Raw genomic sequence first — 13,470 nt, 5'->3', positions numbered from 1 at the left:
GTGTATGAATCGATTGAAATATTTTTTGTTTTATTATCTACCGTCTTCCTTTGGAGATACTATTTAAAGGGGAGATCTGCTCGAAGTTGAAAAACTTGAAAAGGCACATTGTGCATAGTATATGTATATTTATTTCTAGTGAAATAAACGTGTTTTATAACAAATCAGAGAAGAATGAAAATATATGAGTGATGAATGGTACAGACTAGCGCAGGGGTTCTCAAACTTTTTCCATCCGCGGTGCCCCGTTACTTTAATCAGTGCTTACCCGCGGCTCCCCAGAGCAGTTTAACAAGGAATCTCTTTGGAAAAACCTTTGGGATGCTCCGCGGTGCTCCCGACAAACGTGGGTGACGCAAAGTTTGAGAACCCTCTGGACTAATAAGTTCTTGGTTTTTTCCCCTCGTAATTTGACCAGAGGGCCTTCGGGTATAAGTGCTGGTAAACCTCACGACTCATATTCATATTAGAAAGTATCGTAAGCCCTCGGATAAGCACTAATTGAAAAACACTAGATAATTTTTCAAGAGTAGACTCAACGTTTCGTGGACACTTTCTGTTTTTCTGAAATACTATATGTATGTATCTTCAGTTACTTTTAAACTTTTCTCGTAATACATGGACAATTTCAGGCCCGGTGCAGATGCCTTAAGTGCAAAAGGGACTTCATGAAGATGAGATCCAGTTAAAATTTTCGAGAGTGAACTGTTAGGCAGGAATTTCTGAACAGGTAGAGGGCCTTAGAAAAGTCCCTTTGATGCTCGTAAGACGACCCTGCGTATACCACCTATGTTTTGTTGTGGGAAATAAAGAAACAAATAACGCCCGGAATTCTGCTCTAAAAAGCGATGAGTATATATAGTGCATTTATATTATTTCGAAAATATTCGACGGATTCTCAAAGTGTGTGTGCTCGTGGCTCAACGCGTTGGTGTATTGATGCGTGCTCATCCAGTTTTTTGTAGTGGGTTTTTTTTACATTAGGCCAAGGGGTTCTCAAACTGTGCACCGCGACACCCTGTTGCGCCTCCAATCTTCGTGACAAAGGTTTTTCGAAAATATGTTTTGTTAAACAGCTCTAGGGAGCTGGCGGAGCTCGCGAATAAGCATTGAATAGGGGGAAAGGGGCACCTCGGGTGGAAAAAGTTCGAGAACGCCCTGCGTCAAGGTATTCTGGGCAGTCACGGACAAATGATGACGAAGTCGGGGGGGGTGGGGGCACGGGTGCCAAATTTTAAGAAACACTGGTTCAATTGGAGGGAAGATATACATGCATGAGGTAACAAACACACCGGCACACTGCTGTACTATATGCATAATGATGAAACGAACTGATTTATAGAAAAGAGAAACTACACCATGAAAAAAGACAATGTTTCTGAAAAAGTCATATTTCAACATAAAATTATGCATTATCACCATATTTATATACATAAAATTGATTTTCTGTCTGTATACAAATTAGATCAATCGTCGCCAAATTTTGCATATATACCAAATGAGACCCGACTCGAACGATAGGCTACTTTAAAATTTCGTCAGAGCAGGGCAAATGCCCGAAACGGGCAAAAAACTGTCGGGCAACAATCACTTTCCGAACGTTTACTTTGGTTACCGTGGTTCCCTAGCAATGCGTTTCAGACGTGTGTATGCCTTTACAACGGTTTGTCACTTCTTTAATTCTGTTAGTGTATGCATATGTATAATAGTTTAAGCCTTTATAATGGTTTGATACATTTTCAATCCTGCCAGTAGCGATGCTTTTTGAATAGACGTCATAATCATCATCAGCATCGCTTTGAGGGTCAAGAAAAGGGTGATCCTCATAGAAATCAGTGTTAAAATTGCCGATTTTACTGTAGAAATGCTGAAATTTTGTGGAGTTTTCTGTCACATCAATAATTTTAAAAATTGTATTGAATTCTAGATTTCTGAAATATTGAATTCGATTTGAGATATACGAAGCCCGGGAGATTAAATATTAAGTAATTAGCTGGACCTACTTTTGAGTTGGACATTCATGCAATAACATTGATTTCAACTTTTTATTTATATCTTCTCATGCATGAAAATTAATGTCTCCGTATTGTCTTTTAATATTCAACTCCATAAATTCATAGTTTAGGATGTTTTAAAATTAATTATGGGCCCGTAAAGTACATCGAATTAATTCCACAGCTTCAATTAAGCATTTTTGGAAGCAGAAACAGGCAGATGGATAACTTAAAGTTCGGGGGGGGGGGGATCGAAATACCTAGCGCCCCTTAAAAAAAGGAAAAAATATATATATTTGTTTCTCTGTTTCTTTAAATCTAGATTTGCTTATTTCATGAAGTCGCGCGGGAAGTCGCCATATTGGTTAACTTAGACACGGTTTGCATGTCCCTCAAAGAAAGAGGGAGATATCACGTGATCCCAACAGCCTCATTGAAGAAAACCCGGACAGCGCCGGGTATTATAGCTAGTATATAATATAGTACAATATACTATCGTACAAATATAGAAGACTACAATTTCCTCTCCCATTCTCTACATATTAGAGCGCTATTGCTCCAAGATTATAGGTTTTTTTTATTTACCCACCTTTAAGAAAAACTCTTCCAGAACCCCCTTTTGTGCCCCAAAATCTTGTTGTTTTCCATCTTTTCCTAGTCTTTGACACTGCCCTATACACAAGCTAGTAGCTCTTGCCAAGACACCAGCAGATAACGTGGCATTTCTAGGCACTATGAATCTAGCTAAGTCCCCCATACACAAAGTGGTATTTCTAGGAGCTCAAACTCTACCTAAGGCGCCCAAAGAAAAGGTGATACTTCTTGGAACTTGAATCCTATCCATTACTTCATAGGTTCAGTGGTCTGTCCACAATAGGTTCCCGTGCCTAATTTTTTCAAAAGGCGCCTTAGTCAATGCTCTTGGTGGCCTTTCTCAACAGAATGAGCATTTCGTGAACGCCATATCCTCATACCTATGAAAGGTATTTCTAGGAGCTCTACCGAGAACGACCAATAGTAAGAGAAAAAAGTTACTGCTAGAAGCGGGCAAGATTCTGCCCCTTAATAAAGGTGAGGGAACAGAGGCTGATCTGAACATGCTTCCAGATGAAGAGCTTGAGAGCAATTGTCAAAAATGGTAATGAAAACCCCCACTTTCTTTCTTTCCCTTCTTCTCCTAAGGATTAGTACAAACCCAATCACTTTGAAACTACAAGAGCCGCAAATATAAATGTAGATTTTTTCCCCTTACTCATCATTTTAGTCAATGAAGGTAGAAAATGAAAAAGTCAATATTTTTCAAGTTTTTTTAAATATCAAAAGTCATTTAGAAAAATAGGCGCCAATGTAGGCAAAATTTCGATTGGGGGAGCAATCGCTCCCTCTGCTCCCCCCCCCCCGGCTACGCCACTGTCTGTCATGCCTAGAGGTAACTTAGATTGTTTTCTGCAAATTTCAACTGTGATTGATCAAAGCATATAAAAAAAACATATAAACACACTAATGAAGAGATATGTTTCGCAGTGCAATTTCTTCTGCTAGGGGAAGAAGTATACAGACGTGGCAACTTTTGAAATCCAGAAATCCGGAGATTCTCCCGAAAGATTCCACCCCCCCCCCCCAAGGCAGGTTCTGCATTGCCCCTGAGCAGAATATAATTCCATGTCAGTCTTTCCATGCAGAATAAAGAAATCACATCTGCATACAGTTCATAAAACATGAGTGTTTCCTTTCGTGGATGCTATCAGTGGTTCTATCTTGGGTATATGAACTCTTAAAAGCTTTATATTTTAGCTTTATTATAGCTTAAAGTTTTATATTTTCTTTCTGAACACGTTTAATCGGAAGAAACAATTAAAAAAAACTCAAATTACAAAGCTGCCGACGAAAAAACGTGTTTACCGCACGGTTGTTAATGGAATACAATAACGATTATACAGGAATTTCGGCAACCAAGGTCATGCCCCTGATAAATGATTGCCGATAAACACTACGAAAACGAAGTCGCGTCTTTGCCAGTCGCTTAGATGCGGTCACAGAGACTTTTTTAAAGCTGCTCGATGGAAATGACCACGGCTGTCCTCTATGGGTGTTTTCCCTAACAACGACGGTAATCATTGACGCCACGACAACGTGAAAGCTCGCGTAAAATCTAATTTTCTGCCAAAATCCGGAGAGCGGGAGGAAGAATGAAAAATCGGGAAAGTTGGCAGGTCTGAGTATATATAAAAAATACATTCTAACAAAAATAATTCCGAAACCTAAAAATGAGGACAAAAAGGAGTTTTAAAATCGTACAAGGATGCTCAAAGTGACAAAAAATTAGGACGTCTGGTAGCCCTACGCACAATAGAAACAGGTAGAATAAACGGCTGTGTTTGCTTCTAAATACGGAAGATAGATGCACTAACATGCATTCCTCAGAAACAAACTTTACATACACAACACATAAACTGCACATTTTGACATGCAAGAACACTCGTTAGAAGCATATCTCAAAGGAATTTTTACAAGATGCATATGCAGTGCACAGACATGGCCTTTCTGATGTCCATTCTCTATTTTGTTTGAGGGATTCAATGATTACCTCAATCGTAGAAGTTTTTTTTATTTTCAAGCTCATTTAAAAATTTAGTTTAAGAGTTAGCTTGCATCAAATATATAGGGTAATAGCTAATAAGGAGAGTTACAAACCACATTTTATTGGCGAACGTTGATCATAGAGGCATACTTCCAATTAGAAAAAGTACCAAACTAACATGTAGAGCTCAGATACATCATTCATATTGCAAGGGGTTGTACAGTTGTTAAAATACAGACACTTTTTATTCGCAAACCGTGTCCTGAAAAACCCAATTATAAAGTTTTTGCCCTATCCCTTCCGAGACCAAAATTCAATGATTGTAAGTGTAGTATTCACCGAGATATTTGAATTCAAAAATTGGGAAAAGAACAGCAGAAAAAGGTATTGTCTCTATTAGTTTTTGCTATTCTTTCCCAATTTTTGAATTCAAATATCTCAGTGAATATTACACTTAAAAACTTATAAAATGGCCTGCGACAACTTATAATTTGGTTTTTGAAGACGTGTTAAAAAGCTAGTTTTTGTATTTTAATAACTATACAACCCTTTGCAACATGAATGACATATCTAAGTTCTACACATTTTATTTGGATCCGTGTTCTAATTGGAGGTAGGTAATCCTCTAGGATCAACGGTTCACCAGTAAAATGTGGCATAGCAACTTTCCTTACTATTCTGTATAATCCACTTGTAGAATTACTAATTGTTTAATATTATCAATATTTACCTGAAAATATATAATTGATCTTATTGGAATTGAATCAAAAGAAAATTATTAAATTATTCACTGATCAGATTTAAAAAAATTTAATGTATAAGTGTCAACATAAGTAATTAAAATAATTCATACAATTTTTTTTTATTATCACCTTTATTCAAGTAACCCCAACAAAAATCCAATTTCATACAAAATATTATGTTACATGGGTATCAATTTGAGTGGTTTTTAATCATACCAACAAAAAAAACTTGTAAATATTTAGTGCATAAACTGAGCACTATATAGAAATATTATATACATTACACAAAATGGAAATATTATAATATAACTACCAAGTGTTGGTTTTAACTTTTCGTTTGAGCAATCAAATAATCAATGTAAAATAAGTTAATGTTAACTGTTTTATCGTTCTGAAAATAACATTCATTCTTTCACATTTTTTTCAAAGGTTCTTGATCACAGCTATAACCAAGCTACTTATTTAGAATGAGGCTACAATTGTCACAATTTATTAAATAAGTTTCCATTTGGAAGTACTTTGTGACTAACATTACCATTTTATTACTAGTTCAGATTGAAAATCTTTTTCTATACTGTGTCAGCAATTGAAACACATAGGGAAAAAAGAAAACTTAAATAGTCTCACAAGGGCATTATTGTGGTTTGTCCACCAAATAAATTTTTATTTGAAAATATGTTTTAGTTCTTTAACATTTGGAAAATTAGCCAAGAGTTGGGTCTAGTATCAATATCAGCTTGAGAAAGGTGTTTTAAATAATGATGCAATAAATAAGAAAAACTTTAAAATTCTTGAGCTTCGAAGGTTAACTCATTTTGAAGTCTCAAACAAAACAAAAAAAAACCATCACATCCTCTCATCTATTAAATATAATACAAGTAAATGTTATGGAGAAGGACCACAACTAGTAGGAGTTGAAGGGGCTGGTGCCCCAGTCACTGCTCCAGAGGGGGTGCAAATTTTATTCTTCAACCTCTCCTTCAACATTACAGGGGGTGCCAAAATGCATGCTTGTCCCAGCTGACTAAGCATCTAGTTGCACTCTGTTAGGAAGCTCTCTTTCAATATTCAATATTACAAGGTGTGCCAAAATGTATGTTTGCCCTGACTGACTAAACATCTAGTTGCGGCCCTGCGGCCAAAACAACTGGAAACTTTTCATTTCTCATCTTTCATATTGTTTAATGAGACAATTTATTAATATATGAAATCACTTGTTAATTTTCTTGCATAGAGCTGATTTCAAATGCATGAGGATAAAAGCAAGTGAATTTTTCAATAATATATTTATTTACTCATTCAAAAGGCAGGTAGGTATTTCATGACTGAAAATTTCAATCTTCACAGGTATAATTTTTTCCCCTGTATGATCTCTGTCCAGGGCCACAACTAGGGGGGAGGGTGCAGGCGGGTCTCGTGCCCTGAGCGCTGGACCAGAGGGGGCGCAAATTTTATTCTCAAACCTCTCCTTCAACATTACAAGAGGGTGCCAAAATGTGCACACTTGCCCCGGGCAACCAAGCATCTAGTTGCGGCCCTGTCTGTCTAAAGAAAATTTTAGAGTTAATTACCAGCAAATAATCTGGGAATTTAACATAGAACTGCCCAACCAGATTCCCAAAGACTGATAAGGAGAGAACAAAAACTAGCTGAAAAAGATTTACGGCTATTTTTTCTTAGTCCCGCCCCTATTCTTCTTGTCAATCCACTTGTCTTTTCTTTTTGTAAATAAGAATGATATTTTCAGAACTTTACAAAACTTTAACACAGACACAGTGCTCTATTACAGAAATAAATCTTGAGCAATAAAAGCATTTGAATTTTAGTATTTTAAACACCTTCTAAAGAATGAAAACAACTTAAATATCTACATAGACAAAACAGTAACAGAACAAAATAAATAGTAAAAAATAATTTGAATTTCTCTAAATCAGAGAAAAAAAATGCATGTGTAATATATAAGCATGAATAATTAGCATTCGTGTCAATTTATTTTGTAAAAAAAAAAAATTTCCATGGAAACTAGAATGATATACATTCATTCCCATTAAAATAAATAATATAAATTGATTTTGAATTATCTGAATTGCAGAAAAATATATATATGCACCAAAAAATTAATAATTTGCATATATGTCAATTCATTATTGTATTTATGCATGCATGTCAATTCATTATTGTATTTATGCATGCATGTCAATTAAATCAAAAAAAAGTTCACACAGAAACTAGAACAATAAACATTCATTTCCATTAAAATAAATAAATATAAATTCATTTTGAATTATCTAAATTGCAGAAAAAAATGTATATGCATCAAAAAAAGAATAATTTGCATATATGTCAATTCATTATTGTATTTATGTACTGATGTCAATCAAGTCATAAAAAAAGTTCTCACAGAAACTATGTTCACCTAATAATGTTCAACGATAAACATTCATTTCCATTAAAATAAATAAATATAAATTCCTTTTGAATTATCTAAATTGCAGAAAAAAATGTATATGCATCAAAAAAAGAATAATTTGCATATATGTCAATTCATTATTGTATTTATGTACTGATGTCAATCAAGTCATAAAAAAAGTTTTCACAGAAACTATGTTCACCTAATAATTTTCAACGATAAACATTCATTTCCATTAAAATAAATATAAATTCATTTTGAATTATCTAAATTGCAGAAAAAAATGTATATGCATCAAAAAAAGAATAATTTGCGCATATATGTCAATTCATTATTGTATTTATGCATTCATGTCAATCAAGTCATAAAAAAAAGTTCACACAGAAACTAGAACAATAAGCATTCATGTGAATTAAAATAAATAACAAATTCCTTTTGAATTGTCTAAATCGCAGAAAAATATATATGTATACGTATCAAAAAAAGAATAATTTGTATATACATCAATTCATTATCGTATTTATGCATTCATGTTGATTTAAATAGTAAAAAAACTCACAGGGAAACTAGAATGATAAGCATTCATGTCAATTAAAATAAACAATATAGATTCATTTTTGAATCATCTAAATCACAGAAACAAATGTACATACATTAAAATATGAATAATTTGCATTCATGTCAATTTATTATTGTATTCCTGCTGAAATTGGAATGATAAGCATTCATTTCAGTTAAAATGAATAATACCAATTAATTTTTAATTGTTCAAAATCACAGAAAAATCCCTAACTTATTTAACAAAGTATGAATAATTCACAATCTTATATCAGTTCACATATTTGAGCTGAAACTATAATGATAATCATTCTGATTAATTATAATAAATAATAAAAAAATAATTTATTTTCATGTCTAAATCGCACAAATAATATAAATGAAACAAAGTAATCAGGCTTGCTTTCATGCTGATTCACATATTCTTAAAAATTTTTGAACTCAAATAAGGATGATAAGAATCTATGTTGATTATCAAAATGTATTTGAAATACAATAGATTCCACTAAATAGAATCATTGATGAATTGAATCATCAAAATATTATTTGAAGAAAAGTTTTGTTAATCTACTTTTTGATATATAATTCTAAACATGGTCCATTGGACTCATCTCTTACACTTTTATCAGCAGTAGGTAGCAAGAAAACTGAAAAGGAAATTAATAAAGTTGTAAAGAGGATGCAAGCAAAATTGCATATACAGGGACATAGTCATATATAGTATCCCTTCATGTATGTATATTATCACCTTGAAAATTAACTCACAGGAAAATCAATTAACATTACTGTTAGGTTATTGTGGACATGTGGCTGTTACTCTGTCAGTCATCAGTTTGACTGTAATTGTAACTGCCTCATTTTTGGTGTGATGTACATTTTTGAACCTTACAATCTGTTTGTAAAATGTCAAAAACTATTTAAGCATCATGGAGAACTAAATTTCAAATCAATATAATACAGGAATGAAACATTCAAGTTTGACAAAAGCAACAGTAAGAATGAATGTTGATCAATCCATAATTTCAAGAATTTGGTAAAGGAGGTGAATCACTTTACGAAAAAAGGACACAAGTCTGTTTTCCTCAAAATTTACTTTTTGAAATTTGTCACTAAGTACAAGCTTTTACAAATTATACGCCAAAAGACCATCATTTTGTAATGCCTGGCAAATCTATAGCCAAAGTTTCAAAATTTATGCAGAAAAAACAGTTTTGGACTGTTTTTTGCTGTTTTCTAAAAACTAGTTGTGACTTATACCTTTTTTGCATGAAGTGATTCAAGTGTGATTAGAAAAGTTAGATAATGGAAAATTTAATAACTTTAATTAAATATCAGAGATTTTATGAAAATGCAGGTGAGACAACTGAAATGAACAACAAATGAGACAACTTTTAAAATGAATGAATATTTTTTAGGTATTTGCTGTCATGTTCAATGAAATATGCCATTTTCAGACTGTTATTCAAGAAATTAACTTCCTGAAGTTTTGCCCATATTTGTGGTAGATAACTTCTGAGGTTTAATAACATGTAGGTCTCTGTGAGGAGCATCATACATCTAATTGTGCCAAGATCAGATCCCCAATCAATCATCACCAGACTTCAAATATAGCTAATCAGAGCTGACACACATCGAGTAAAACCAGAAAATACAACTATGCATGATCAGATGCACAATGCATTTCTTGCTTTTATGTGCAATTATGTGCTTTCATGTGTTATTAAATTTCCAAAGATGCCTGTTACAGATGTGGGCAGAATATCAGGAAGCAAATTTCTGTGACCATGGCCCAACAGCTCAGAAGCTTCATGTTTCTTTTGAAGTGGTTTGAGCAAGTCATGCATACATAAATTGACCAATATTGATTGGGACAGCAAATTACTTCAAACTGACTTTGAATGTATAGATTAGCAGAATAAAATGACTGGAAGAAGTGAATAATATTGCATATTAAAAAATTCCATGTAGCATAAGAAAATGGTAACCTCCCCAATGCTGGACCTTTCATCAAAATTTTACAAAAATACAAGGCAATACTATTTTTAACATGGACGAATCTGCCTGTGTAATCATTAAAACTATGCCAAAACATTTTGCTAACTAAAAAATTTTAACTTCATGTAGCACATAATTTAAAACCTTCAGTTAAAATTAATTTAGAGTCAACTTTTATCAAGTGTAAGTTAATCAATTTTTATGTAGCATAAAAGGCAAGAATATCAAATTAATGCCAAAAGTCAAAATAATTCTGCATATTTCTATATAACAGTGTATTTTTATTAATTTTTCAAATCCTCCACTTAGACTCAAATTTAAAAAACTAAAAATAATTCTATTAAGCGGAATCTATTGTAGCGTATCAGAATAGCATGTGTTCTGGCAGACTTTTATGTACAAAAACCACATTTATGCAAACTTAAACAAAAAAAAAATCTATGATAACTTAATAATAAAATTATCATTTTAAATGATGCATCCTAATATATCCTGTACAAACCAACATTAATGTTTATTTATGTCTTCAGTATAGCAGAATTCTTCATTTACTATTTCAACCTGACCTATGAAATATCTTAGTAAATACTTTAATATTTTTCCTTACATCTTTCAAGCTTATTATTGATCTTTGTCAAGTAGCCAGTTCAGGTAAAATATAATACTTCAATTCAAAAATTGGAAATGTTATTTCGATATTGTCGAACATTAAGTAAACCAAATTTCACCACAAATCAAACTCTACATAAGTACAATGCACTACATGAACGTAATTGTTTTTTCATCGTAAAGACCAACAATACTGTTATGGATGCTGTTAATTGTTCTCACTGTAAGATATGAAAATATTGTAAGATATTTGTAAGATATGAAAATGAGTGTTATGTTATTCGTACTAGGAAAATCACTGAAAACTTATACCATCACTATTTTAAAGAAATATTTTGGAATACTTCATGATTAAATTTTATATTTGCTGTAAATTCAAATAAATTACATTGGCAAAATATTATACAAATTATATTCCTTATGGTATTTAAAAAATTTTACTTACACGTTTTTTAACACATTTGGCTTAAATATGATGTCTATCATTAAGATCATATAAAGATTTTGGGTCCTTCAAGCTGTAAAAAACCGACTATCTGATCTTAATCAGAAAAAAACTATGCACAATGAAACATGAATGATTAGTATTTAGAATGTTTCATATACTAGAATCATAACCACATTTTGTTTCTCTCACATGCTTTAGGAAGCTCAGAATTCACACATTTCATTCCACCAAGTAGATTAAAATTCAATATATATCAACAACCAAAATTAAAACAACTTCAACAAATATTTTCTAACTGAATTTCCATTGAAAAAGTTATGATTTGCAAACTTTTCAGGAAATGTTGCACAGGAAAAACATCAACATTATAGACAACTGAACATAGTTCCATTTTTGATAAAAGCCTATCAAAATTAATGAGTATGAAACTGTTACCAATACATGTTTAATTTGCATTTTTTGTTGAAACTTGAATTTGAAAATGTGCTTTTTGTTGCAAAAGACACATGCTGTCTAATGTTTAAAAAAATATATAGATTTTATAAATATCAGTTTTAACTTATGAGTCTGTCAATCCAAATTAAATATTTAAAATTTATCGATGCAACTTTAAATTTGTTTTAAAAATTTCAATTTTTAAATACTTCTTGTGTATCTGGAGTTTGAACTACAACAGTTTCATGCACAGCCCAACCATCTTCAATAATTTTATTTTCACTAGTTCTTATTTCTTTAGTAATTTCCACATTTTCAGAAGACATAAAATTTTTTATTAAGTTTTCATTTTTAGAAGCCATTAGAGTGCCAAGAATTTTTGCCTTTTCAGTACCTATTGTTTCAGCAGCATCAATAATTCGAGTTTCAACAGCATCAACAATCACTGGAGTTTCATAATTTTTCACAATTTCAGAAGTTTTCAGTGTTACAGAAGTCTGTAAATCTTGCACAGCTGTAAAGGTTCTAGGCAATATTATAATTTCAGGGCTTAGTAATTCACGAGCTACTGAAATTTGATGTGGCAATAAACCTTCATGATTAGCCAAAGCTTCTTGAGCTAGCATAGCTTCGTGTGCAGCCAAAGTCTCGTGAATTGTTTCTTCCGAATATTTACATTTAGGTGAACCACAGTTGCAGGTAAAGGATTTGGATTTTATAATCCAAAATTTCTCCCCATAATCAAATCTAGAAAGAAAAGAATTAATCAGATGAACAATGCAACCACTAATTTTCACCTAATATTAAATATAATTACTATGTAAAACCAAATCCATGATAACATGTGTGTTTTGTAACAACAAATACATAATTAAAACTTATAAAATCTATTTTGTATATAGGGTTACCAAAAATGAAAACACAGGGTATATATATATTGATTGGAGAATTGATAACTTAAAATTGTAAAGGGCAGCATTAACTAGCGAGCATAACTCTTTGCATTAGTCAGTAAATTTGTCAAATTTGCTTGCAGTTTTGAGCAGAAATCACAATTACAGTATCAAAACTTTCTTAATTCTTCGAGTACTAAGATTTTGTTTTAATTATCCCACGTTGTATTTTATATTAAAAAAACTATAAGCATTCAGCCCATTTATATGAATATCAATGTGTCTAGCACATAATACTCTATTAAGCCAGATAAAATTTGATTACATAAGTAAAGCTTCAATCATCTTGTCAAAATTAATATATTAAAAAGTAATTTTATATCCATATAAATTGAAAAACCATTAATTAAAAAAAAAACTTCTGAACAAAACTAAACATCAAAATGAAATAAAAATTGCATTATCCTAATTTCTCATAATAAAGCTATGGCTTAACCCTTTGATGTCCTGTGTTGAGGGAGACCGGAAACAATGGTACTTCTGCTGTGTGGTTTGCCGCTGTGGTGGTCGAGTGGTTATAGTGACGGACTCGCGATGCGAGGATCCGGGTTCGAACCCCACAGTGGTGGTCGGCTGAAGTTGGTTTTCTGTGGTTCCCAACTTCAAGGCGCAAATGCGAGCCGATCTCCCCGTTAAAAAGTCTCGCCACAGAGAGCAACAGTCCTACAACGAAAAATCATTCAATCATAACACTTCACTCATAGTTTGAAAAACTGGTGGCAGATGGCAGCACTACACATAACA

The 13,470-nt window shown here is 32.5% G+C and overlaps 1 protein-coding gene across 4 annotated transcripts in view; it reads right to left on the bottom strand.

Moving 5' to 3' along the window:
* Positions 1-6,109: 6,109 nt before the first annotated feature.
* LOC149065461 (histone-lysine N-methyltransferase EHMT2-like) overlaps positions 6,110-13,470 on the bottom strand; it is a 178,833-nt gene continuing 171,472 nt past the window's right edge. For all 4 annotated transcript variants that reach the window (XM_089254034.1, XM_089254036.1, XM_089254035.1 and 1 more), the window contains one exon: positions 6,110-12,520. In XM_089254034.1, the coding sequence (XP_089110160.1) occupies positions 11,968-12,520 (553 nt within the window). In that variant the 3' untranslated portion in view covers positions 6,110-11,967. The remainder of the gene's footprint in view (positions 12,521-13,470) is intronic.

Source organism: Pholcus phalangioides, unplaced genomic scaffold, assembly GCF_987345545.1.
Source record: "Pholcus phalangioides strain wild (caught in Gottingen) unplaced genomic scaffold, Ppha-v1.0 ptg000039l_1, whole genome shotgun sequence".
Taxonomy (NCBI): Eukaryota; Metazoa; Arthropoda; class Arachnida; order Araneae; family Pholcidae; genus Pholcus; species Pholcus phalangioides.
This window is presented reverse-complemented; position numbering and strand designations above follow the sequence as displayed.